The sequence below is a fragment of the Corvus brachyrhynchos genome, unplaced genomic scaffold (genome assembly GCF_000691975.1).
Source record: "Corvus brachyrhynchos isolate BGI_N302 unplaced genomic scaffold, ASM69197v1 scaffold514, whole genome shotgun sequence".
Taxonomy (NCBI): Eukaryota; Metazoa; Chordata; class Aves; order Passeriformes; family Corvidae; genus Corvus; species Corvus brachyrhynchos.
Window position 1 is genome coordinate 2535828 of NW_008238319.1, and position 26060 is coordinate 2561887.

The 26060-nt window shown below is 43.8% G+C and overlaps 1 protein-coding gene across 1 annotated transcript in view; it reads right to left on the reverse strand.

Moving 5' to 3' along the window:
• DOCK1 (dedicator of cytokinesis 1) overlaps nucleotides 1-26060 on the reverse strand; it is a 244271-nt gene that overhangs the window by 186357 nt on the left and 31854 nt on the right. The window contains exons 19-25 of the mRNA XM_017733893.1: nucleotides 25747-25844; nucleotides 22231-22320; nucleotides 21789-21889; nucleotides 19643-19777; nucleotides 16121-16229; nucleotides 4800-4870; nucleotides 3118-3224 (exon numbers count right to left, since the gene is read on the reverse strand). Of these exons, the coding sequence (XP_017589382.1) occupies nucleotides 3118-3224; nucleotides 4800-4870; nucleotides 16121-16229; nucleotides 19643-19777; nucleotides 21789-21889; nucleotides 22231-22320; nucleotides 25747-25844 (711 nt within the window). The remainder of the gene's footprint in view (nucleotides 1-3117; nucleotides 3225-4799; nucleotides 4871-16120; nucleotides 16230-19642; nucleotides 19778-21788; nucleotides 21890-22230; nucleotides 22321-25746; nucleotides 25845-26060) is intronic.

Consider the following 26060-nt stretch of genomic DNA (forward strand, 5'->3'; position numbering starts at 1 on the left):
TTTTAAGGCCACACTTTATTTATTGGCACATCAAACCCCCCCCAGACATCCATGGGAATCCCACAGTGGTTTGGGTCAGCGCACGTGCCTGGAATCCCCATCCCAACCCCACCAAAGCCTGCTGGATTTAAGACATTCCTAACAGGCAGTGACAGGAAAACCCTGGTTAGGAGCCTCCTGATAAGATCCAAGAGCCATTAAGCAGCTCTGTTCTGTCAGCAAACCCAGCCTGAGTCCTGATTAATCACCCTCCCACTAAAACAGATCCGTTTAAATTTCTCGGGAGCTCAATAATGTTGGCCCACACCATTCCCGGCACCCTGAAGGGCTGAGTTTGAGCGTGAGGTTTCAAAAACAAAGCAGCCACACACAATTCCTACCTCCTCCTCTGAAAATGAAACTGCTTCAATAAGGGAAGGCAAAGATCAATATGGTAAATGCACGCTGTGCCCCTGTAGCCTTTCTCAGGAGTGTTTTACACTCATAATTCCTTGTTTTATCTGACTTATCTCCATTTCTTCCTCCCCAAGAGAGTAAAGGATGATGCCTGATATTACTGACTTCTGCCCCAAAGTCCTGGCAACCTGAGAGCAGCCAGGAGAAGGGAAAATTATTACACAGTGAGCTGAGAATGAATGAAGCAAATGAGTAACACTGACGCACAGCTCTAGCCAGGAAACATGAAAGTATTCTTGGGGACACCATTTCACCCAGGTCCCAACAAACACCAGCAACTCCACCTGCATTCCTCCTTTTTCTTCTTGAAAATGCAACACTTAAGGGCTGAGTAATTTCAAATCATCTCAAAAGTGGAGGAGGAAGTCTGGACTTGCTGTTTCTACCAAATTTCTAAGGCAGAAAGACCATGGTGACACAGCTGGTAAACTTGGCTTTTCAGAGATTCTAAGAGTGGTATAAAACCACCACAGTGCCAATCCACCGAGATTTTTTTTAAATTGGAACCAGAAAAATTTGTTTTCTCAGCACTCAGCGGTCCTGGCTTTTGTGATCAGAGAGAAGAATCCTTTCAAGTCTCCTTTCTCACTGAACCAGGGCCTATTTGCTCCCTCATTACCTTCCCTGACAGCATACACACACTTTGTTTGGGTCAGTTTAACCTGCAGCCAGCCTGAAAAGGAATCAAGTGTTTCACCTCAAAGCAGGAAATCAGCAGGATGAGTGCTTGAACTTATCTTTCAGTGGCCCACTAATGGAAAAGGAGAAAATAATAAGGCATGGATGAACAGCACACTCGGAAAGGCTCCTGTGCTGCTTTCCTTCAGCCAGGGAACAGCTTCAAGGCAGGAAGGACATCAAAAACCTCCATTCCTCCCCCACGAGTTCACTGAGCACAAAAGCTGAATTAATGATTTTTGATAAACCCCGACACAAAGCTACAACAGAGGCCAATAACGTGGCTGCTTCGTGCCCCTTTAAAATACCAAATTACAAATGGTAAAGAAGTGAAGGCAAAAACTTGTGACCTGCAGTGTCAGTTAGGATTTCCTTGTGTCCAAGGCAAGGTTGGATGGGGATTTGTAGGAACCCAGAGTGCTGAGAATATTTCTCTGCCTGTTTTGAAGGGTTTGTACCCCCCTGAACAACACTGTTTTAGCCTCCAACCTTGGAAAAAATTACCAACGATCAGACAAGAACTAGAAAATACAATGGTGTGAATTAGGTGATAGACTACTGTGTAAGATTGTCACAGGGGGAAAATTTAGAGGTTTTGGGTTTCTCTTTGTAGTAAATAGATAAGAGCAAAAAACATCAAAATGGAGGATTGTTGTTCTCCAAACCTCCTTCTTCTTCTACTACTCCACATTCTGCAGTAAAAGTGGGTGGGATTTGAAGTCCCTCCCAACCCAAACCAGTCTGGGGTTCTGTGATACCAGTGGCAAGAGAAGCTTTTAAGGCCACACTTTATTTATTGGCACATCAAACCCCCCCCAGACATCCATGGGAATCCCACAGTGGTTTGGGTCAGCGCACGTGCCTGGAATCCCCATCCCAACCCCACCAAAGCCTGCTGGATTTAAGACATTCCTAACAGGCAGTGACAGGAAAACCCTGGTTAGGAGCCTCCTGATAAGATCCAAGAGCCATTAAGCAGCTCTGTTCTGTCAGCAAACCCAGCCTGAGTCCTGATTAATCACCCTCCCACTAAAACAGATCCGTTTAAATTTCTCGGGAGCTCAATAATGTTGGCCCACACCATTCCCGGCACCCTGAAGGGCTGAGTTTGAGCGTGAGGTTTCAAAAACAAAGCAGCCACACACAATTCCTACCTCCTCCTCTGAAAATGAAACTGCTTCAATAAGGGAAGGCAAAGATCAATATGGTAAATGCACGCTGTGCCCCTGTAGCCTTTCTCAGGAGTGTTTTACACTCATAATTCCTTGTTTTATCTGACTTATCTCCATTTCTTCCTCCCCAAGAGAGTAAAGGATGATGCCTGATATTACTGACTTCTGCCCCAAAGTCCTGGCAACCTGAGAGCAGCCAGGAGAAGGGAAAATTATTACACAGTGAGCTGAGAATGAATGAAGCAAATGAGTAACACTGATGCACAGCTCTAGCCAGGAAACATGAAAGTATTCTTGGGGACACCATTTCACCCAGGTCCCAACAAACACCAGCAACTCCACCTGCATTCCTCCTTTTTCTTCTTGAAAATGCAACACTTAAGGGCTGAGTAATTTCAAATCATCTCAAAAGTGGAGGAGGAAGTCTGGACTTGCTGTTTCTACCAAATTTCTAAGGCAGAAAGACCATGGTGACACAGCTGGTAAACTTGGCTTTTCAGAGATTCCCTCTCGAAGCAACTCCTGACAAAGACTTTAAAAACTCCCTCCCATCAGGAGAGGTTTGATTTATGGCACCGATCTGTGTCAGGCATTGGAGCAGCCTGGGACAGTGGAAGGTATCCCCCAAGCTGGGGTGGCACTGGATGGGCTTTAAGGTCCCTTCCCACCCAAACCAGTCTCGGATTTGGATTTTAAATCTTGTCCTTCCAACGGAGAGCCCTTAATGTGTCCCAGGCTCCCCTGGGATGGCAGGAAGGCCAAGGCAGAGGGCTGGCACAGGGAATAAAGGGCTGGAATGCTGCCTGCTCACCGTGCTGGGTGAAGAGGTCGCTGTGCACGATCTCGATGAGGCAGTAGAGCTTCTGGATGGTCAGTCTGCTCACGGGCACGTTCAGGATGAACTCGGTGAAGAGCTTGCTGCACACACAGGGAAAGGAAGAATCCATTAAATCCCCCCCCCAACCATGGAAAAACATCCAGGAATAAAGAACCACACACACAACTTCATGCTTTTGGATGAGCAGACTCCATTTGTTTGAGACATAAAAAAGGAAAATCAGAGAATCGTGAATAGTTTTGAACAAATTTGTTCAGTTTTTGATGTCATTTCTTTTGTCCCCTCCTTTTTATCTCAGTTTTAGACTCTTCTTCTGTGTTTCATTTAAGGTTTTAGGTTTCAAATCTTCCTTGTCTGTGCTTCATTTCTATCAGCACATTTATGTTTACGGATGCCAAAAATAAAGTGATAATTAACACTGTAAGCTACCAACAAAAAAATTAATAATTAAAAAACCCAGAAACAGACATTTCAGGATGAGGATAATACTGAAAAGACTTTTCAATAATTTTGCATCCCTACCTAAAATCTTGAGTTCTTTGCTTTTCCTATTGAGACTTCACTGCTAATTATAAGGCAACCTCAATTCAGTACTCCCAGTATTTAATTGCAATTTGTAGTGGTAGAGAAATAATGTAATATTGGGGGTAAAACAGGCCAAGTCCTGCATTTTCATTTCTCTTTCCTCAGTAATTTTGCTATCACATACCAAAATTATCATTTAGTCCAGAAACTCTACAAAGATAAGTCCAGAGAAGTGCAGATGCAAAACACTTCACAGTCCAGACAAGCAGAAGGTAAATGCAGGTTCCTCAGGCCACTGGAATGTTAGACTAAGATTGTATTTATTTATTTTCTCTCTACTTTACCTCTCTTTTCCACCTTCTGACATATCAAGACCATAGAAATAAAACTAGACAAAATTTAGAAGGGTTTGTGCAGAAAAACTCGATTTAAATTTTTTTTTTTCCAATTTGTAACAGCACCATGAAAAATTAAATTATATTTTTCTCCAAGTAAAAAATTCTCCTGAAATACCAGTTTTTATTTGGTTCCTCTATTGCTTTTTTTTTCCTTAAACATCATCTTATTACTATCCTTTTTATTTACTAACAACACTGCAGTGTTTATGAGCTACTGAGACATTGATCCAGCAACAGGGCTCACTGAATTATTTATTATTTCATTATTTACATCAAATTTATACTTGAAAGAGTGAAGCATCAAGGTCCAGCTGAAGAGTTTTGATGGCAGTTGCCTGATTTATGATAATTCTTGCTGCATCATTTGTACTGCAAAGTTTGTACACATGTTATTTCAAAAAAAAACCCAGGCCCTTTGTGTAACCCTTAAAATATCTGCAAGGGACCAAAAAAATGTAATAAGAGCAAAGGGATGAAATTTCTCAGGTGATCCATATTTCATTGTATCATCAGTATATATTTTTATATATTTACATATAGCATATCTATTACTATATAGAATTTACATATAAATATTTTATATATTTTATATTTTTCATCTTTTTATGTCTTTTAATTTTTATATTTTATATATTTTATACATCTTTCTCTTTTTTCTCTTTATCTTTTTATAGATTTTTATGTAAAGATTTATATAAAATTAACACTCCACACTTAATTAACTCTACTCACCTGAGTTCCTTCGGATCAAACACTAATTTCACATCATTGACAATTGCTGGCAAATATTTAAGTGCTGCCCCCTAAAATAAAAACAAAAAAAACCTCAAATAAGAGCAAAATTAATGCATTTAAAGGTGATGCAAAGACTGCAAGAAGAGAATCAGGCTTTGGTTTCACCATTTTCTGTGACACCTGAGCTGAAATTCAGCAAAAATTAAACTTTTAAACTGATTTAAAAGAAGACAGAGGCATCAAATGTTCATAAACTGGGGAAAACCTACACCAAAATTAGAGATTTATAAGCTCCTTCCAACCTTTATAGAAACCTTTTGGTTCCTCTAATCCCTTCATCCCCATCTTCTGTCGAGCACTTTCCCATCCTCCTCCTCAGCCATGCTGTAGTTGTTTGGGTTTAATTTTCACGCCACTACTTAAAAATTCAACAAAAAGGCCTAATTATCATTTTTTCCCTGCAGTAAATCCTTGGTAGGCACTCGTGAAACCGTGGCTCTTCCCAATTCCCCTTGAACTTGCAGCTGCCACTGCACAGCACATGAAAGAGCTTGGAAGATACAAACAGATGTTTAATATTTTAACTGTTTGCAGGAATTTTTACTCATTTTATCTTTTTCTTAGGAACAAGTCGCGTGTGCTGAGCACCAGAGGAGGAAAAAATTCCAAGTAATTAGAACATAAACCAGAACAGCCAGACTTGCCTCCCTTAACTTTGTGTTTTATTGATTACATCCAATGGTTTGATTACCGATGTAATTTTGCCTGAAGAGAGGCAGGGTTGGATGGGAGATTGGGAAGGAATTGTTCCCTGGGAGGGTGGGGAGGAGCTGGGATAGAATCCCCAGAGCAGCTGGGGCTGCCCCTGGATCCCTGGCAGTGCCCAAGGCCAGGCTGGAACCAGGGCTTGGAGCAGCCTGGGCTAGAGGAAGGTGTCCCTGCCCATGGCAGGGTGGGACTGGATGAATTTTAAGGTCTTTCCAACCCAAACCCCTCTGTCACTCTGATGTGAGCAGTGACTGTAGTTTACATTCCCCCAGACCGGACAATTTCCATCCCCAGTGGTTCCTACAGGTAGGAGAGCCCCAGGAGAACAGTCTTGAGGAGTAATCACAAACCCACTCCTTTCTCTTCCAAGAACTCCCCTTTCCTGCCACAACCCCTGTCATTTCAAACCCAACCTCACAGCTCTTCAAAGCAACAACTCACTGGTTTGATGACACCCAAGGAGAACTTCAAGCAGCCACCAAGGCTCCTCTCCAAAGGGACCCCTCGACCTGTCCATGGGCTAGATGCAAATCTCAGAGCACCCAGTTTTCATAATGTCTTGGGGTGACCTTATGATGCGGATCCCATATCGCTACCTATGCCCAGAAATTAATTCCTGTGCCTTTCTATGCCTCTAAACTGAGCCTGAGAGGGGGAAGGAGAAACTGAGCAAAACTTTTGCAAAGCAGTTTGCAGCTTGTTCAAGGTCACACACAGATAGCAATTGGTTTCCCAGCTGCAGCAGGGGAGGGAGGAAGCACCCGGCTTGCCGCGCCCAGGACAGATTTTTTGGCCAGTGGTTCAGCTGCTTTTTCTCCGGAGAGAGACTGAGAGTTGAATTTTTCCTTCCCTGGAATTTTGGATTTTCTATCTTTTCTACTGGACTGCTTCAACATCAGAGCACATCAGGAGGAATTTCCACTGAGCACAGAGGGCCTGGCCCTGGCCCAAGCCCCAGCTCCGAGGAGACCAAAGGGAGGACTCTGACACTTTCCCAGGTTTTTTCTCCACAGTGAGAGATTTTTATTATTTAGCATTATTTTCCTTTCCCGTGTGTTTGTTAAATAAATGGTTTTATCTTCTTCACTTTCCTTCAAAGAAAATTTATTTTTTCCCCGAACCTGGTGGGGGAGGGGTGGTTGTGCCTTCTCTCAGAGGATATATTTCTAAATTTGGCCAAACCAGAACAAATTTAGTGGCGCCCAACGTGGCTAACCTATGACACATTCACATCCACTGAAGCTGTCAAGGTGATCATCAAACACTCCCAGATCTGCTTAAAGGTCTCCTGAGCTGGGGACTCTGGGATTATGCAAACGGAGCCATTCCAAGCGGGCTCTAATGACCAGTTAGGAACCACAGTCAGCAACAGGGCTTTAGTTGCTGATCATTCACATGCATGGAGCCATAAATGTTTAGTAACATCTTAAAAGAGAGCTTGCATTTTATATCTTGAATTAAAATTTCGCACCGTGCCCCAGCAGGAGCTTAAAAATTAACACTTGAAGGGCTTCCATGAACTACTCTGGGGTGAAACTATTTACAACAGCCATTTACAGCTTGTAGCTGCAACAATTAGCAGCAACTGAGGGTCTACTTTATGGACAAACCAATTAAAGTTTAATTCTGGAGATTTAAAGAAGATTGTGGAAGTATATTTCCCAATTTCCCACCTCAGCTGGCTCGATTATGTGACAAGACGATCAGAGAATGAAGCTCTGCAGCTCCATGATTAAATCTGTATCTGTCTAAACAAAAGGCTACTAAAATAATTTTTTATTGGTATTAAATCATGTAAAAGAGCAGCTCTCACTGGAGATCTTACTGTGTTAAAGCTGCAGCTGAAGTAGATTTTCTGTGAGCAGTAGCTCCATTGCAATGCTGGTAATTCCCAGGATACTGCAATGCATAAATGAGGAATATGAAATTCAGCAGACAAAAAAAACCCAGCTCTTGTCTTTTCATATAACATCAGGAAAAAGCATCTGGTTTGGGTTGTTTTGGTTTGGTTGTTTTTTTTTTCTTCCATTTAAAGAAATTAAATTAATTTACTTTTCATTTCTGATCAGCACTGGACAAAGGCTCCAATTCCTCATTTCCACAAGAGGCACACTGCAAACTAAGCCAAAAATCACAATTCCATGGTTACACAGGGATGCCTTAAACACTTGAAAATTCCAGCCAGAATTAAAAAACACAGTAGTGAGGAACTTTAATGTTCAATCCCACAGTTTTTTGCAGTAATTTCCCTGTGATCACACAAGAAGCACACCCAAAGCTGGGAAGATCAGTCTCACACACGCACTCAATAATTACACACAGTTTCAAGCTGGGCTGCAATAAAAATTTTACTGCCCAAAGGGACTTCTCTCTTTGTGCAGAACGAGTGATAAATTATTCCCACCCTTATCAAGTTACAAAATCAGTCATTTCCAGCACTACAAAGCACACAAATAAAGCAGCAAAGGGGAAGGATGAAAAGGAGTGAAAGCAGCAATGAGGGCGTGTGTGGCAGGAATAATGGATATATTCTCCCTGAGCTGAATGGCCCTGTACACTCACTGTTCTGCTGGCTGTGGGTGTTATTGGGATTTCATTTTTTTGCCCAGGCTGTGATTCACATGGCTCAGCATGACATCAGCAAGGCCATGGCAGCCTGCAGCCAACTCAGAGCACTCCCAATGCTGTGGCTCATCCTCCACATCCCAACCACACAAATCCACATTAATTTCCCCTTCGTGAACACTGTATCTGTGTGTAAAAGGAAATATTCCACAGAAAGCATGGGAAGAACCATGAGCTGCCACTCCCTCCACGCAGCAGCTGCCAAGACAAGCCATGGAACCACTCAGTGCCTCAAGGATACCCTTCCCCAACTGTGGAAAAGGCAATTAACTGGGCCAAGAAATACAAGTCACTAAGTGAAAAGAATCAGGGCCAGAAAAGTCAAAGCTTTGCTTTAAATGGAATAAATTAATCAGTAATTGATGGCCACAGCTCTCTGCACAGCCAGTGCACGGGACGGCAATTCCCAGGATTTATCCTTCCACAGACTAATTGGAACTTATTCCCTAAATCATCCCAACCAGCTCTCTGTCTGGAGCAGGACCCTTTGCAACCTTTAAGATAAATTCATTGATGGGCTTCTAACGACTTCACAGCTAATTGTGTTCTCCTAAACTTCTCCACAGCTAGCAGCCAAATCACGTTCCTGTTGAAGGAATAAACTCTGTGTTGGTATCAGAAGATCATCTGAGAGAAAAAAACCCCTTCACACGTGGTAAAAAAAGGCAGAATAAGTAAGATCAGGAGCAATGGAATTGTTATTCCCAACAGTGGCCCCTCTGAACATCAACTAACTTAACAGCTAATCATGTTCTCCTAAACTTCTCCACAGCTAGCAGCCAAATCACATCCATGTGGAAGGAACAAACTCAGTATTGGTATCAAAAGATCATCTGAGGGAAAAAACCCCTTTCAATGTGGTAAAAAAAGCCACAATAAATAAGATCAGGTGCCATGGAATTGTTATTCCCAACACTGGCCCCTCTGAACATCAATGAAGAGTCCCCTGCACTGCCCAATCTGCTCCTTTCTCACTGATAGTTCGTTTCCAGACAGGTTTAATGAGACAGAAATGGGTAAAGAATGGGATCTGCCAAGAGGAAATTAGCACACTGCCCAGATCTAAAAGTTCAAGGAGTTTCTATGACTAAAAGTTAATGTGCATTATTTATCTTGATTCTGAAAGGCATTTTTTCTGCAGGTCTTTTTTCTGGGTGGGAAAGCTTCAAACCGCAAAAAAACTTCACACTGACACTTGAATATTTAACTAAGAGTAAGCTTCATTTATTTATTGGGACAGAAAGAGTCCCAACTGCTAAAACTGCCAGGAGCAGCTGCTTTGCAAGGAAATTTCTGGAGTTTTTAATTTCTTCACAAAAGGAATGAGAGGACAAGTAAAAGCCTTTTCTTTGTGTCATCAGGCAAATAAAAGCACATTAAAATAAGACAGGGCAACCTTGCTAAGTACCTTAAAGTATTTCTGCTATCATGTGGGATAACAGAAAAATGGGTTTTACTCATTTGCTTTTGTTTGCTTCTCTTAATTAATACAAAAATGAAATTACCTCTGTGATAATTACAGTAGTCACTGGTGAGTGAAAAGAAAGCAGGACAGCAAAGGAATCTTGCAACAATGGAAAATTATCCCATTCTTGGGTTTATAAATGGAATAGCAAAAAGAAGTCACAAAAGCTTCTTTGCAGTAGCTGTTTAAAAGAAAAACTAACTTAAGGCTGCCATTAGATTGACCAAATGACATTTGCAAAGTATTAAACAAAATGTATTCTGAGCAGAACACCGCAGCTTTTTTCTGGGGTTTAAGTTCACCTCTTTGTAGTCCATAAAAGCAAAAAAACCCTTAATTTAAAACTGTCATTTTCCAAAGCCATTTGTTTCCATCAGCACGCCTGGTCTCCAAATTAAGCACAAAAATTCGGAGCCAAACACAGGATATTCTTCTGAACTCCTTTGTTTGACAAAGCAATAAATTTGTTTAACCCCACTCCATTTGAACATTATTTTAATGTTAATTTTCATCTTTTGTGTCATTCAACACAAAGCACCTCCCTTGTACCCAAGCATTATCTCAGGTGCTATTCCATTAAACTCATCCAAACCTAATTAAGCCCAATCAGCAGCCAGATAAAAAACATCCAGGAACTCCTAAACTCTATTTCAGGTTTGCCCCAGCCTAGAGCAGTTATTCTCTCCACAAACTAAAGAACTTTTTATCCCAGTTGCAAAGCAGCACCTTTGCACTGGTGCAAAATTCTATTTGCACTGGCACTAAATTCAGTGTTAAACAGCCCAAAGCACAATCACAAATGAGTATCTTCTGCAGGTATTTCCCACATGGATTCTAAGAGACCCAAAAACCTCACTCCACAGTTGCACTTTGTTACTCAGCTGGTTTTAAGTGATGGTTTTTAAGTATTCCACTTGTTGGAAAAGCCCTGCAGATTAACACAGTCTTGTTTTCTTCTCAGGCACCTTGTCATGTATTTCCCTGCCTTCACTTAAATACTTTTCTGTGGCTTTAGCAATAAATGCTGAATATTAAAGCACAGAGTGGACACCGAGAAATGCATTAGAAGTGACCAGGATTATTAAGAACCCACAGGCACAGGAAAATTCACATTAAGAAATGGTCTCATCTTCCACCCCAGCTCTCTGTGGCCACACCCAGGATGATTTTATACAAAGTGCTCACACCTCCTTAATTCAGATCATGTAAAGCTCCCAGATTGTCTCTTCCCAGTCATCCTGAACAAAAATCAGAACAGCAAGTATCAGAGGGGCCCTGCTGACAAGAGTCCAGTTCTCTCCTCCACTGCAGGAGGAGCTTCTCTGCTTCCCAAGGGATGCAGGAATACCTGACTGAGGAATAGCTCCATTTTTCTCCAAACTGGAAACATCACTCTCAGGCTCCAGCTGAGCTCCTGCTTCAGCAGGAATAATTATCATGCACCAATTAGCAGAAAACAGGAATAAACCCAGGAAGGCTCAGCACACTTGTAACCATTAAAAATGCATGCACACCCCAAATGCTGCTCACCTTACTGAATCAGGTTTCACTCTTGAAGTCAGACTGATGCTTGGAAAACAAACTGGAATCCCCCCTTCCCAAGCCATTGCTGCAGCCCACTGCCACTCATCGAGCAAGGAGAATTTTTGTCAGTGAGAGAACAACCACAACATCTGCCAGCTCAAATCACTGCTTGGATTTCCCTCTCCAGCTTGGACAACCCCACACCTTAAACAAACAAGTGGAAAAGGCAGCCCTGAAATGTCTGTCTCCACTGCAGAAAACAGTGACACCAAAAAAACCCTAACCATTTTATTTAGCTAACTAAAAATACCCCAGCTTCTGTGCTGTTTTGAACACTGTAATTTTTACCAGTTCACCTTCCCAAATTCAAACCTACAGGACTGATCACAGCTGCCTTTTAGCAGCCTGGCTTTTAGTCATTCTTGTTAACTCCAACACATCTGAGTAGAGAAAAGGCAAAAGAAACAGGAGATTTAAGTGCCAGTAAAGTGCTATAAGTGGTTTAAGTCCTAGTAAAGCTCTGCTCAAACCATATTCCAAGATCATATGGAATTTTACCTATTTATTGCAAAGATCCATAGCTGAAGTAATACCAGACAAATTAAAAATAACCTTTTAATAATATTATATATATATAAACCCGGTAAGTTCTCCCCTACCCAAGAATTTGTGACTATCCATAATCCTAAAAGAGGTACAAATTCCAAGCCTCTTTTTGTGCTCTACAACCTTAAATTCTTGTACAAGTCAGAGAGTTTTCTTTTGAGGAAACTTTTTTTTCCCCCCCACATGAACCCAAAGCATTGAAAAAATTAACAAAAAAAAAGAAGCAATTTAAATGCAAAATATGAAATAACTGAAGACCTACAGTCAACAACAGCTCATCAGCTTCCACAAGGACATAAATATTTGAATAGATAAAGAGGAATTCTTGCTAAGAACACAAGACTGCAGTCATTCATTCCATGTCAGCTTGAAGGCCACTCTCCCAACAGACAGGGGGAAAAATCCAGTACATCCAGCCCAAAAAGTTGGGAACATCCCAGAAAATTTCCAGTGGCAGTTCTGCTCCATGGTGATAAAGATTCTCACTCAAGAAAGATTCTGGTTTCTGCAAGGAGAAATGGAAACCTTGGGATGTAGGAAAGAAGCATCTGCCTCATTTAATGTGAAGCACCTTAATTTTCTGTGTAGGTCTTTGCAACTTCTCTCTCTCCAGAGTTATTTTGTCTAGAATCATTTTGCTTCCCCAAAAGATATAAAAATCAGTGAAAAAACGCCTAAAACTGCCACAGCAAGATCTGCTGATCTTCCTGCACAGCACAGGACCTGGGGACTTATCTCATTAAAACCATTGGCCTTCTACAAAACTTCAGCAAAGCATCCAACAGCACAGGAGTTCCAGACTGGCTTGGGTTGGAAGGGACTCAAAGATCATCCCATTCCACCCCTGCCATGGCAGGGACACCTCCCACTGTCCCAGGCTGCTCCAAGCCCCCAGGTCCAGCCAGCCTGGCCTTGGACACTGCCACAGCCACAGCTTCTCTGGGAATTCTATCCCAGCTCCTCACCATGCTCCCAGGGAACAACTCCTGCCCAATATCCCATCTAAATCTCCCCACTCTCAGCTTAAAGCCATTCCCTGGCTCCTGTCCCTCCAGGCCTTGTCCCCAGTCCCTCTCCAGCTCTCCTGGAGCCCCTTTGGGCCCTGCCCGGGGCTCTGAGCTCTCCCTGGAGCCTTCTCTTCTCCAGGTGAGCACCCCCAGCTCTCCCAGCCTGGCTCCATGGGAGGGGTGCCTTGGGGCAGCTCCATGCCTTCAGAATCACCCCATTCTGAGGTACCCCACTCCTGGTGTGCCCAGCCCAGATCCTGGTCCCCAGCACTGCCCACAGGAGATGCCAGCTGCAGTTTTTGTGCTCCCTTCCCCTCCTGGCTCTCCCAGCCTCCCTCAGAGGCTGCACCCAGCCATCCTTTCAGCACATCCCTGGGCCTGAGCTCCATCTGATGCCATGACGATTTTTTGCCTTTTCTTTTACACCCCTGTTATACCTTTTTACAACTTCTGTACTCTTAGTGCTTTGTGCCTGCATTCTTGGACTTGTTTGTCAAGCTGAGAGACTCAACATTTTAGAAGCTTCGTAGCCAGGGATCAGTGTGCCCCAGAGCCCAAGGTCCTCTCCAGAACACATTCTGTAAACCAAGATAGAACCATCCAGGGGAAGGTTCCTTGGGGAGGGGGGCTCACTTGAGCCTCTCATTGGGGAATCTTTGATAGATGTGCTAATTAGTAACACCTCTAATGTTACACCAGATCTTTTGGAGTGGGCATTGTGGCATGCATTTAGGTGCATTCGACCTGGATGTGTGCACCTAAGGATCCTTAAAATAAACACCAAGGTAAAATCCCTTTTTCTCTTCTAACCGTGTTTGACTCTTGATTTTTAAGACCAGGAAAAGGCATCGCATCCCTCTGCCGCCCTGGCTGCCTCCACAACCCCCTGCAGCAAGAAACTTCAGAAAAGATTAAAAAAATTCCTTTACTTCCTTTAAACTCCCCTCCTAACGATGTCAGCAAGTACCCCCTGTAAAATCCCAGAGCACAGGAAATCCCCGTTTCACCTGCTGGGCAGGTGCAGCATTCCCAATCCTCTGCACCCCTTTAACCCCTTCCTGAGGTTTGGAACCAGCCCCACACCCAGCATGCAAGAAGTGGCTGCTCCAGGGCACTGTGACAGCCCTGCCACCCCTGCTCACCCCCAACACCCTGCTGCTTCCCCTGCCATCTCATGGAGCTGATGGCTCTGGGGAGCTGCCACTGGTGACTCTAAGGTGTCCTGCCCAAAGTGCCAGCTCCAAGTGGAGCACCATGCAGGGATTAATCCACTCTTCCTGACAGCAGTGTCCCACATCCGCCCACCCTTCAGCTCCTGTTTCAGCCCCCCAGCTCTGGGAGGTCCATCCAATGCTCCTCTCCACCAGCACAGACTGAGGCATCCACTCAGTCACTGCTGGAGATGCTGAATGAGGCCTCTGATGTCACCCCCATGGTGTCACTGCCACCTCCCAGCACTCCTGCAGCTCTGCCAGGCAGGATCCACAGAATCCACACTCACCCTCCCCTAAAAAAACCCCATAATTATCCACCCATTCAACAGTTCTCCGTAACAGAGCGCACACTTCTGCCAAGTGCTCACACTGCAGAGCTTCAGATACCTGAACATCATAAAAGCAATTTCACAGGCTGCAAAAAGCCAATAGTAACAATTATGTGTTCTAAGAGCTGAGTAATTAGAGTCCAGAGGAGATGAAAGCAATAAATAACGAATGGAAGGTTGTCAAGGCTCCTGAAAGGCCTCCTCAAGCACACTCAACATCACTGTGGCTCATCCCTCAGGGCTTCATCTGCTGCCCTTCAAACACAGACAGGAGCTGTGCTCTCCCTCCCAAGCCTGCAGAGTTCTGAACCTGAACCAGCACAGCCACCCTTGCAGTGGGATCTCTCCAGCTCTTACCAGGAAGTTTTCCTTCCTGCATCTCAGGTGAACACAGCCAAATCCACTTTTTAGGGTCTGTTTGTTGGGGTTTTTTTCCCCCAAGCTACAAATCATTGAAGGAAAAAAGCTCATGTTCATCTGCCTTCCTGAAGCAGGCCCTGCAAAAGGAGCCTCAGGAAAAGAAATCTCACATTCCACTCCTGTAATGTGCAAACACCCTACTGTAAAACCCCAGAGAGCACACCCTGAGCCACGGACTCCAACTCCCCATTTCCATTCAGGAGAGATGCTTTGGCAATGAAATGAAAACACAGCTTTCTCAAAACATGTAATATCCCTATTTTGTTACCAGATTATAGTCTCAGCTTCTCTGCCTAAAATATTCCACCTCAGCTGCTTTATCCCCACTATCTGTTTTTGCTGTGTGCTCAGCATGGCATCAGGAGCCCCAGAGCTCAGCTACAAAGGACTGGGGGCTTTCACTCAGGGCTTTTCCAGCTGGACTTCTCCAGGAGCCTCTTCCACTGGCACAGGGATTTCCCACTGTCTATCTCTGCAATCACCAGAGCAGGAGGAATCCAACTGCCCCCAAATTCTACCCCAATTCTCAGCCCCTTGATCATCTCCCAACTGATTCAGCAGGGCTGGGTCAGGGGTTTCATCCAGTGGCAACCACAAGAGGAAGTTCAAGGTGCAGCTTATCAGACACACATTTAGGGCAGTCTCTGTAGTTTTCCATGATGAAAAAGATCCACTAACTTTTGTATCCAGTCTCCTCCAGATACTAAAATCCATCAGTCCTACAATTCAGTGCTTTTGCTCTTTGATATCAGCACCATTTGAGGGCACAGACCCCATTCCCAATTCCATGAGCCAATGTCACCAAAAGCAGATGCTGTTTTTAAAAGGGACACAAGAAAAGGGGTAAGGGATGAAAGGTGGAGTTTGCAGTCTCACTCAGCACTGATTTTCCTTTTAAAGTAACTACTTTGCCTTAAGGTCCTATAGTGAAGTTCCTGAACAGCCTCAGATATAAATAAGTGCATTTAAATAGGAGGCTCTGCATTGTCATCAGCATCTTAAATATAATGCCTTAAAAATACCTTAACATTCAGGTTATGGAAGTTGAAGAAGCCAAGTGTCAACCCAAATTAAGTTCTCTTTTTAAAATAAAAGTCAGGGTTTTGAAGCAATTAAGGGTTGGACTTGACGATCTTAGATGTCTTTTCCAAATTAAATTATTCTAGGATTCCACAAACTTACTTGTTCAAAGAAAGTTCTTCATACAGTCACAAGCCCTTCAGCAGAAACACCGAGTATGAACCTTGTTTGGGGAAAAATCAGCTTATAACCAGCTTTTAAGCACAAACACAAGCAAATGCTTCACTGACTGCCTTACTGCAGTTTAGGATGCCAAAGTGCAGATCTGGAAAGCACAAACCTTCACTATGACAGTCTGATCAGAGTTGCTGCTCATCATCTCATTGATGGACTTAAAGAGCTGCAGCAGAGACTCCCTGAAGTCTGCTTCTCCTTTGTTTTCATACAGTCTGAAAAAGAATTAGGTTTCATCAGCACAAACCTCAATGGAAATACAGGATTTTTAAATCTGGTGATTTTTTTAACAATCAAATGACAGATGCCTGTTTGTTGTTTTAACACTTTTTCAAAAATTTCTACAAGTTTCTTCACCAAACCAAGAGTTTTCTTTCACAAAAAAACCTCAAGACAAGACAGACTGGCCAGGCTGGACCAGCAGGAACAGAGATTTTTATTGTAAAGGTTTCTCTGTGAAATGCCACATCCAGCACTGCTGTTTCAGTCTCCTGGTGAATCCCTAAGCAGTGACCCAATTCCCTGTGCCCACACAGCCCTGGGACAGCCTCTCCACCCTGCAGATGTCTGGCAGGACCCTTGCCAGGCAGCTCTGTGCTGATGAAGCCAGAAAGCAGCCAGACAACTTGCCAGCAATCATTAAAATCTACCAGTGGCCTAAGGTGAGTGACCTTAAACTCTGGAAAAGAAAGAAAGCAGGAAAGAAAGAACAGAAGAAAAAGCCCATCGACCCTTTTTTTGCTAAAAATATACTTTTTGCTTTCTGTGGGAAGGAAGCACTGAGGTTAAACTGTGCTTCAGCACTAATTCCAGGCTCAGTTTCCCATGGAGTCAGCACAGCTGACACACAGGAATGACTCAGCCCCAGCTCAGCTTCAGGAACAAGGTCCCTGTGCCTTCAGGCAGATGCCTCAGGGCTGAGCTGCCCACCAGGACCCCCTTTCTCTCTCTCTCAGATGCTTTCAGGGGATTAGAACCGAACAGGGCAACACCAAAGGCAACAAAAATACAGCAAACGTGAAGAACTTGGGCCGCTGGTTCAGTGAGTGTCCCTGGAATTCTCTGAAGGTTTTAAAATGCAGAACCAGCCCTGCTTCAGGTGTAGGATGACACAATCCTCACTGGAAAATGAGGAGAGATGACCACTGGCTCCACATCATCCCTGAAAACTTCCCCCTCCTTGGGCAGCACGTGGGACTCACTACCCCAGGGTTATTCAGACTTAACCTGACCAAAATCAAAAGGGATCTGGAATCCAGATTAAATCTAACCAGGGGAGTTACAAACATCCCATGGGGCTTCCAGGCCAGGTTGGACATTGGGGCTTGGAGCAGCCTGGGATAGTGGAAGGTGTCCCTGCCCATGGCAGGGGGGGGGGGGGGATGAGTTTAAGGTCCTTTCCCACCCAAACCATTCCATGACTCCTTCCCCCAGTAAAACCCCACATTTGCTCAGTCAGCTCTATTTGCCTCCAAGAGTCTCACCCAACAACAACAACTGGGCTCCCAACGCCCTCCCTGGTTCCACTGGCTCTGATCCCCCCAAACACCTTGCACCAAGACCCATTAGAGCAGCTCCCAGCAAGAGTTCAATGCCCTTTTACTTTCCTCCATTTTCTCCTGGAGTTAAACCCAGTAGGAAGGTCTTGAACAAAGTCTGCAGCTCAGAAAGAGAATCTCACGCAGGAATTTTCCACATATAATCATTGTATGGTTTCTTCATGTTCCAAGATCACAGAATCCCGGAATGGTTTGGGTTGGAAGGAATTTCAAATCCCACCCAGTGCCACCCCTGCCATGGCAGGGACACCTCCCACTGTCCCAGGCTGCTCCAAGCCCCAGTGTCCAGCCTGGCCTTGGGCACTGCCAGGGATCCAGGGGCAGCCCCAGCTGCTCTGGGCACCCTGTGCCAGGGCCTGCCCACCCTCCCAGGGAACAATTCCTTCTCAATATCCAATCTAAAGCTACATCATGATGGATCACATATTGCAGTTGGAAAGGGGCTTTTCTTGAGATAAACACGGAGTTCAGGATGTTCCTGCTGCTTTACACTGAAGTTAATGTGTATCACACATTTTTAATGCTGTGCTCATAAACTTTTGGAAGCCCCAAATATGAAAAAAGCCTATTTTAACTTGGACACAGACAAAATGAATGCTACAGGAAAGAAAACCCAAACCACTAAATCGTGTTATTTTGCTGTGCAAAATTCTGTTTCCCTTTTAGGCTAAATCTGGGGATTATGCAGGACAAAAAACATGTCAACTCCCCATTTTCATAATGGATTTCAGTGCCCCCTGAGCAGATCAGAGAGGTGAAACTTACACCAACAGAAAGAGTAACTGAACTTGACAGCCCAATAAATCAAAGTGCTTCAGACAAAAAGCTCTGCCTTTCAAAAAGGAAGTTGCAATAAAAAATAAACAAGTTAGTCACAAATGTGTTCCTACTGTCAGTTAATAACATCTATTTATTTAATATACCTGATAAAGCACAAAAACTCTGCAGCTGTGAGAAAACCAGGTTTATACCAGGTTGGTTCTTCCAGCACTGCCTGGAGGATTTCAAGACTGCAGTAAATACACCACAACCAGTGGGATCATTACTGAGGAAATCAAATAAAGGTATTTCTAAAGGTCACTTGTAATATTTTGCCTTTATCAACCTTTGCTGTAGTGAACAAATAGCTGTGCCACCAGGCTTTAAGTGGATGAACTTCCAGAACTGAACTGCTAACATGCTCCATCCATCCAGCCCACCACCCTAGTCCTGAAGTTAAAAATATGCCGTAATTTGGAATAAAAGCTTCAGCTCGCTGCTCGTGATTCCTCAGCAGAACAGCAGCAATCACTCAGAGCCCTGCCACCCTCCTGCATTTTAATCACCCCAAATCACACCCCCCAGGCAGGGTTTCAGTCCTGCAGCAGAACCAATCACAGGCTCGTTCAGCATTCAGTAATTTTGCTGATTAATCCCTTGGCATGGAGAGCTGTGTCTTCCCAACACTGAAGGGCTGTGAATTAGGGCTTCCCACAAGGAAACCCCCCAGCCAGTCCTGGAGGGTCAGACTGTCTGTAAATCCAATCTGCAGCCAGAGGAAATCTTATTTTCTGTTTTCAAGTGATTTGTAGGGCCTGCTACAGGCTCAGTGACATTCAGTATTTTACGAATCTCGCAGCAGGGCTCCTACAGAAATAAATTCCAAGCCCTAAATTAGAGAAAAGGGTGCTGGAGATGGTAACTTAGGAGCTCTACATAAATCCCTTGTAATAAGGTTGTTACCACTGCTAACAAGCAGTAAAAGGACTCAATCTAAGCAAAGCTGAAGATCTCATCAGCTTGGTTTATAACTTTTGTACAAAACACAATATAGCAACAGAAGTTTCCCCAAATAGTGCCAAGCTTTAATTGTTCAGAGACCTAAACTATCATGATTTTACCAATTCACTGCTACTGAAAATACTCATCTCTGCTGAAGAGGGAAAAACCTCATCCTGAAGTAACCTCGCACAGCTTCAAGCATTTCTAAAACAATGCAGTATTGAGCAATTTTAACTGAAGCACTATGAAATTTTGGCAGTTTTTGAGCATTATTGGGAACAGGAGGTTTAAGCACTGCCTGTACTCACTGGTTGAACAATATCCTGGAGCGGACAATGAACTTGAAGATGTATTCCAAGGCTTTCATGGCTTTGAAGAGTTGATCAGTGATCCCACACTTCTCAGCATTGTCCACGTATGTTTTTAAAACCTTGGTCAGTTTGCTGTTTAAATACAAGAAAAAAAAAACACACATCCAAGTTACATTCTCACAGAATTTCCATTTTGAAAGGTTCAAAGAAAAATTATGCACCCACAGAGTTACAAAATTAATTATTGAACTCAAACTCATGTTCTTGTTTTGGTTAGTAGCTGTAACTTATTTTTGAGCAAAAAAGAGAAAAATCACAGACCATGACTTTATCTATCATACAGCAAATCTCAATAAGGCTGATTTTCTGCTGGATGTTTAGGGACACTCAGATTTAGGCTCTGAGAAAGATGCACGTACTAAGAATAATCAGAAGAATAAAAATAATTAAATGAAATACAAGCATGTTGTTAGAATTAACACAAAGTATGAATTTCTTCATTCAACAAGGCTTCCCTTTATAAAGCTTTCCTGTGGATTTTGGGCTGGAATTTGTAAAATTTATCTCTCCATGTATGTAATACCAGCTGGAAATTCTCTTATTCCCCATTTTAAAGCCTATCAAACTCGAAAGTGAAGCAATTTTCAAAATAATCCCATTTCAGCTCCCTCCCTTCCAATGAATATAAATCAGGGTTTTAATGCAACCACGAGCAATTCCATTTTAAATCATCCCAGCTCCAGTGCATGATCCAACATCCCCACTCCAAGTAAACAAGCACCACATTATTCTCCACTGAGAGAAAACAACACGGAGCTCACAGAGATCCTGCTGCCTGGGGATTTGTTGGAATAGGAGCAAACTGCCTGAGAATTTCAAGTAACCACTTCAATATTGCCAAGGCCACCTCTCTCTACTTCAGAGCAACAGCTGAAGGTTGGGCCTGATGATGTTGGAGCTCTTTTCCAAGCTGGATGTTCTATGAACAGAAGGCAGGGAGAGGGCAGGGATCTGTCATGTCAAGCCAGAATTGAGCTCTTCCCTGCTTCTGTCTCCCTGCACTTGAGGAAGGGAAGGATTCTCTCCATGCCAGCCAGAGGAAGGACCACCCTCAGCTTTTCCTGATAAATCCAGGTGCTGGAGGATGCTCCACCCTCAGCTTTTCCTGATAAATTCAGGTGCTGGAGGATGCTCCATCTTCTGCTCACATCACACACAGCTGCAACAGCAGCGGCAACTCAGTGATCAAAATATCAACACTGAGACTGAAGGCTCAAATCTTTGGGAAATAAAGAAGGATATCAGGGAAAGGTTCTTCCCCCAGAGGGTTCTGGGCACTGCCCAGGCTCCCCAGGGAATGGGCACGGCCCCGAGGCTGCCAGAGCTCCAGGAGCGTTTGGACAGCGCTGCCAGGGATGCCCAGGGTGGGGTTGTTGGGGGGTCTGAGCAGGGCCAGGGGTGGGACTGGATGATCCTGTGTGTCCCTCCCAACTCAGGATATTCCATGATTTTATGATTCTTCACGATTTTAAATCAATATTTTTGCACACTTTCAGGTCCTTTAACAGAGACTCTGCACCAGCAAATGCACCCCAGGTTTCCTGCTTTGGGTTTGCTTCCCCCCAGCACTGCAAAGGTTCCATTAGATATTTTTCCTCCAACACTGACAGTCTAAAACAGCAACAAAGATTCCAACTGTCAAAAAACACTTAAGACAACAAAAATAATGGACTTTTGTTTTTTTTGCCCTTCCCTGCTTCTTCCCCACAATGACAGTAATGTGGATAATCCAGGGTACAACGTCAATTTAATGCACTGAACAACCTGTAGTTGAAACACCCTAAATGGACATGACATCTTTCCCAGAATGAGTGAGAAGTCCTTTTGTTTTCCTTACAAAACAACTCCTGAAATTGTCAAATCATCCCTTTTATTACAACACAATCAAGACTTCTCTTTGCACGTGACTGAAAGTGTTACTTATTTATTGCAAGAAAGAAACAAAGATTATCCCCCGTCTTCTTCAAGACCCTCCCAAGCTCATGGGCACATCCTAATTAAGTGCCATAAACAAGTAATTAAATAACATTACCTGGGAAAATTCTCCAAGTCACATTAGGAAAAAATCAATTTTCCCACTTACGTGTAGGCCAAGGTAGCACTGAAATGCTTCTTGATGTAAGTCTCCAAGACAGGGTTGAAATGTTGAAATTTTCTGTCAGCAATCAGTCCAATGATAAATACCTGAAAAAAACCAGCATAATTAGTGCGGTACTCTCAAAAAAAATCTTTAATTTTTTGCCCATTCCCCTTTCTTTTCAGAGAAGACACGTTACTGACATTAAAATTTCTGCTTCTGTCCTAAATTCTGCTGCTAATCCATTAAAATAGCTGGATTTCACTGCTTCGTTATTTTTGGGAGGATGACATGAAATAATCCAACTCCCTCTGGATCTGAACCTTTAAATACAACTTTTAAATTAAATAATAACTATCAGCTCAGATTTTTTTCCATTACAAACTTCACTCTATCATTTATACCCCATCATTATCTGCATTTCAGACCTTCCCCACTGCAGACTCACCAAAGCATCAAACACCAAGGTGTCAAAGGTCTCACTCTCTGAGTTCTCCATCATGATGTTAAAAAGGGCATCCAGTGTATCTTGCAGAAACTACAAAGAAACCACACAGCTCATCATATTTCCAAAGGAATATTAAATTCAGACTCCACACAGGTCTCTATAGATGTACTTGCTAAAGGCATTTTAAAAGTTAGCCAAAAAAATGAAAAATCCAATGTTTTTCTTTTCAGCAAATTATTTTTAGTGAAGTTCATTATCTCTACACACGTTATCACTGCAGCAGAAAAAAAGGAAGTCAGAAATCACACTTGGCACACCTGAACAAGGACTTTAATCTACAACAGTGCTCCAACAACAAGAATTTCCAAACTGCAGCTTCACCGCACAGTCACCAGGCCCATGCATTGCTGAAAACTTGGGTGTTTCAGAGCACAAACCACACAAGCAACTGAGTCTCATGCCAAGGAAACCGGGAGCTGAGCCGTGGGAGGCACTCAGAACATCCCTGCTCAGGGCTGCCCCGCCCAGATCCACAACTCCAACGGGATCACACATGCAGGCATGGGAACAGAGCACCCCACTGCTGCCCCAGCCCCAAACCTACACAGGAAGGTCTTCACTCCCCCCTGGCTGGGCACCCCCATCTGTGCAAGACGAGAGGAAAAGCAGATTAGTGCCAGGGGCTTCCAGTCAAGCACAGGGACAAAAGCTTCCTAATTCCTGTAGTTCTTCCCAGAGACAGCCAGGAATCCATGCACTGCCCAGAGATACTCATCGGTTTTGCTGGAATGGGATTGTGTGTCTGAGCAGCTCCTTCCTCCAGCTGGCACAGACAGACAGGGGCTCCTCCAGGGCACAGCCAGGATGGATCACAGCTCAGTTTGGGTCGAGAAAGAAGGGGTTAAATGCGGATGGTTCCAGCACATCTATCTCAAATCATCACAAAATGGTTTGGAAGGGATCTTAAAGTTCATCCAGTGCCACCCCTGCCCGGGGCAGGGACACCTCCCACTGTCCCAGGCTGCTCCCAGCCCCAATGTCCAGCCTGGCCTTGGCCACTGCCAGGGATCCAGGGGCAGCCCCAGCTGCTCTGGGCACCCTGTGCCAGGGCCTGCCCACCCTCACAGGGAAGTAAAATGAAACAAAAATAGTTTTTGCACTGTAGATGAGACAAGGTTGGGGAAGAGTATCTCAAATAGCAGAAAGGAATCGATCCCGAGATCCCAGCTACAAAGAGGCACCACACACCCTGTGAGAGGGAAAACCAGCTTGACTCCCACCTTCCTCCTTTAAAAATGTTCAGCTGTGCAATGAGTCTCCTGGATGAAGCATGATTCACCTGATCTCCTAAACCTACAGTCAAATGTCAGGAATTAACCCCCATTCACAGCTGAATGTCAAACTTCTTAAACCAAGTGAGCACTGAGTCACAGCTTGTGCTGCTGAGGATGAAAAAACAGAAAAGCCAAAATTCTTGCAGCTGATCTCAGCCCAGTCCTGGGGAAGAGCCAGCTCGTAATTTCACTACAGGGGCAAAAGAAAAACATCACCTTCTCCCAGCCTTACTCATTCCATTAAAGAAGATGTGCAAATAAAGCACATTAAAGGCTGGACTCGATGTTCTAAAGGTTGAACTCTGCGATCTTAGAGGTCTTTTCCAACCTAAACGGTTCTGTAATTCTAAATGATTCCGTGGCTGCTGCCAGCTGGCAGGAAGGGAAGCGTAAAGCAGGGTTCTGAGCCTTGACAGGAGAAGTTTCTCTCTTGGTCTGAAGAGAAGTTGCACTCTTGGGTCCCACACGCTGAGTCCTTTGGAAGCCAAAGGATGGCTGGGAGGCTGACCAAGCCTTGATTTCACATTCAGGCACCTTAGCCTGACTTTCACAGGCAGAGTTCAAGTTTTAAATCCGTTCACAAGGACTCGGTGGAGCAGCTGGAAGAGCACGGCAGAGATCCTGCTGTGTAAAGGGGCAGGACATTCCTCAGGTAGCATGAATAATTATAATTCCTGGACTATTCTTTTACCTTCTCATATTCCATAGACTCTGCACAAATGGAGCCAGAGCCTCTGGGGAAGGGAGATAACATTTACAGCTTCCACACACTCTGGGAACAGGCACAGAATGGGGCTCTGGGCTGATCTCTACTCAACAATAAATGAACACCGGCAGGCCCAGGCCTTTTACTGGGAGTTTTGAGGAATGGCAATGGCTTAACAGAAAATATGAATGCATTTTATCACATCAGTACTTTTTTTTAAAGATATCCAGACTGCACCAGGTATTGTGTTTAAAAACATGAAGGACAAAGAAAGCTGGAAGAACAGAAAGAACAGTTACAGATCAGATACTCCAACAGAGCAGGCTCCACAAAGATGGAACACTGCTGCAACAGATCGAGAACGTGAACAGATGGAGAATGGAATGGCCCTCTAAAAAAAGGATAAAAATGGTGGTGGAAGCAATATTAAACATTCCCTCTTCTGCCCTGTGCATGATCCAGTTGTGCTCAGATCCCTGTGAGCAGGAAGGAAGGGAATCTCATTGAGTCTGAGTGTATGCAGCTGGAGAACTCACTCCAGTGCTTTTACTCAAACCTCATTTGTGGTGCATCCTGAGGAAATCCATCATGCCCACCAAGCAGGAATGTGCCACGCACTCTGGGATGCCACATTTGGAGAGGAGGGAGAATTCCAAGTGACAGAGCCATGACAATGCTTGGCACGAGCCCGTACCACTGTCGAGATTCTGCTGTCAAACGATCCAGGACAAAACCACAGCAGGTAGAACCTTCCAGAAACACAAACCTGTGAGATCCCACTTTCCCCACCCTCCGAGGATGACAGTATCAGCATTCCCAGGTGGTTTTGGTTACTTCAAGCTGAGCCATTCATTATGCTCCTATTAACCACCTAAAAATGCCCTGAAGTAAGGAAACAACTCTTCAGGGTCACCTGTCCCCAGTCCATCTTTTGACACTCTTTTAGATTTGATTTGTTACAACACCTTCAATGAAGTCCCAGCCTCCTCTTTTGCACAGCTAAATAATCACTCAGTGGCCTTGGCAAATGAAAATAACTTGGCTCAGCTAAATATTTCCAGAAAAAGTGTTGGTTTTTTTTTTTTTTAAAGAAAACAACAGCAGCACACAAGAGGATTGCATTCCACATCCACAGATTAAAAATGTATTTAATATCAGCATGTAAGAATTCAGAGATGTTCTAATCCTGCAAAGAAAAACACCTTTTCTTCATGGATCTGTATATAAAAATTGACCAAAGTGCTAAAAAAAACCCCTAAATTTTCAGAAATGTGCATTTTATGTGTGTTTTATCAGTTCTCAACATCTGAAATGTTCTAGAGGGCAGGGAGAGGAGCATCAGCACCCTGAAGTTTGAGACTCCAGCTTGCAATTTAATGTGCAAGTGAGTGCAGTGAGCTTGAGGGGGGAGGTGTGGGGAACCAAAATGAAAAGATGCCTCTAAATCTGGGATTTTTAAAGACATTAACTCATTACCTTGACCACTTCACCACCATCAACCTTCATCAGCTGCTTCAAGTTCTGGTGCAACAGGCTCGTGTTGGATCTCCACTTCAGCAGTCCCAAGAGGTCAACTAGGAATTATAAGAAACAATTTTATCAGGCAGGGTATTTCCCTCCCCTCACCCTCCATAACCATGTGCAGGACAAAGAGTTTTATTTCCTTAGTTCAGCCTTTTTTTCCCTGGACAACGATGCATTTCTGGTACCTTCTGACGCTGCAGAAACCTCGGACAATCCTTCTACCCTGACAGAACTCTGAAAGGCTCTCAGAAAAGCAGCCAGCTTTT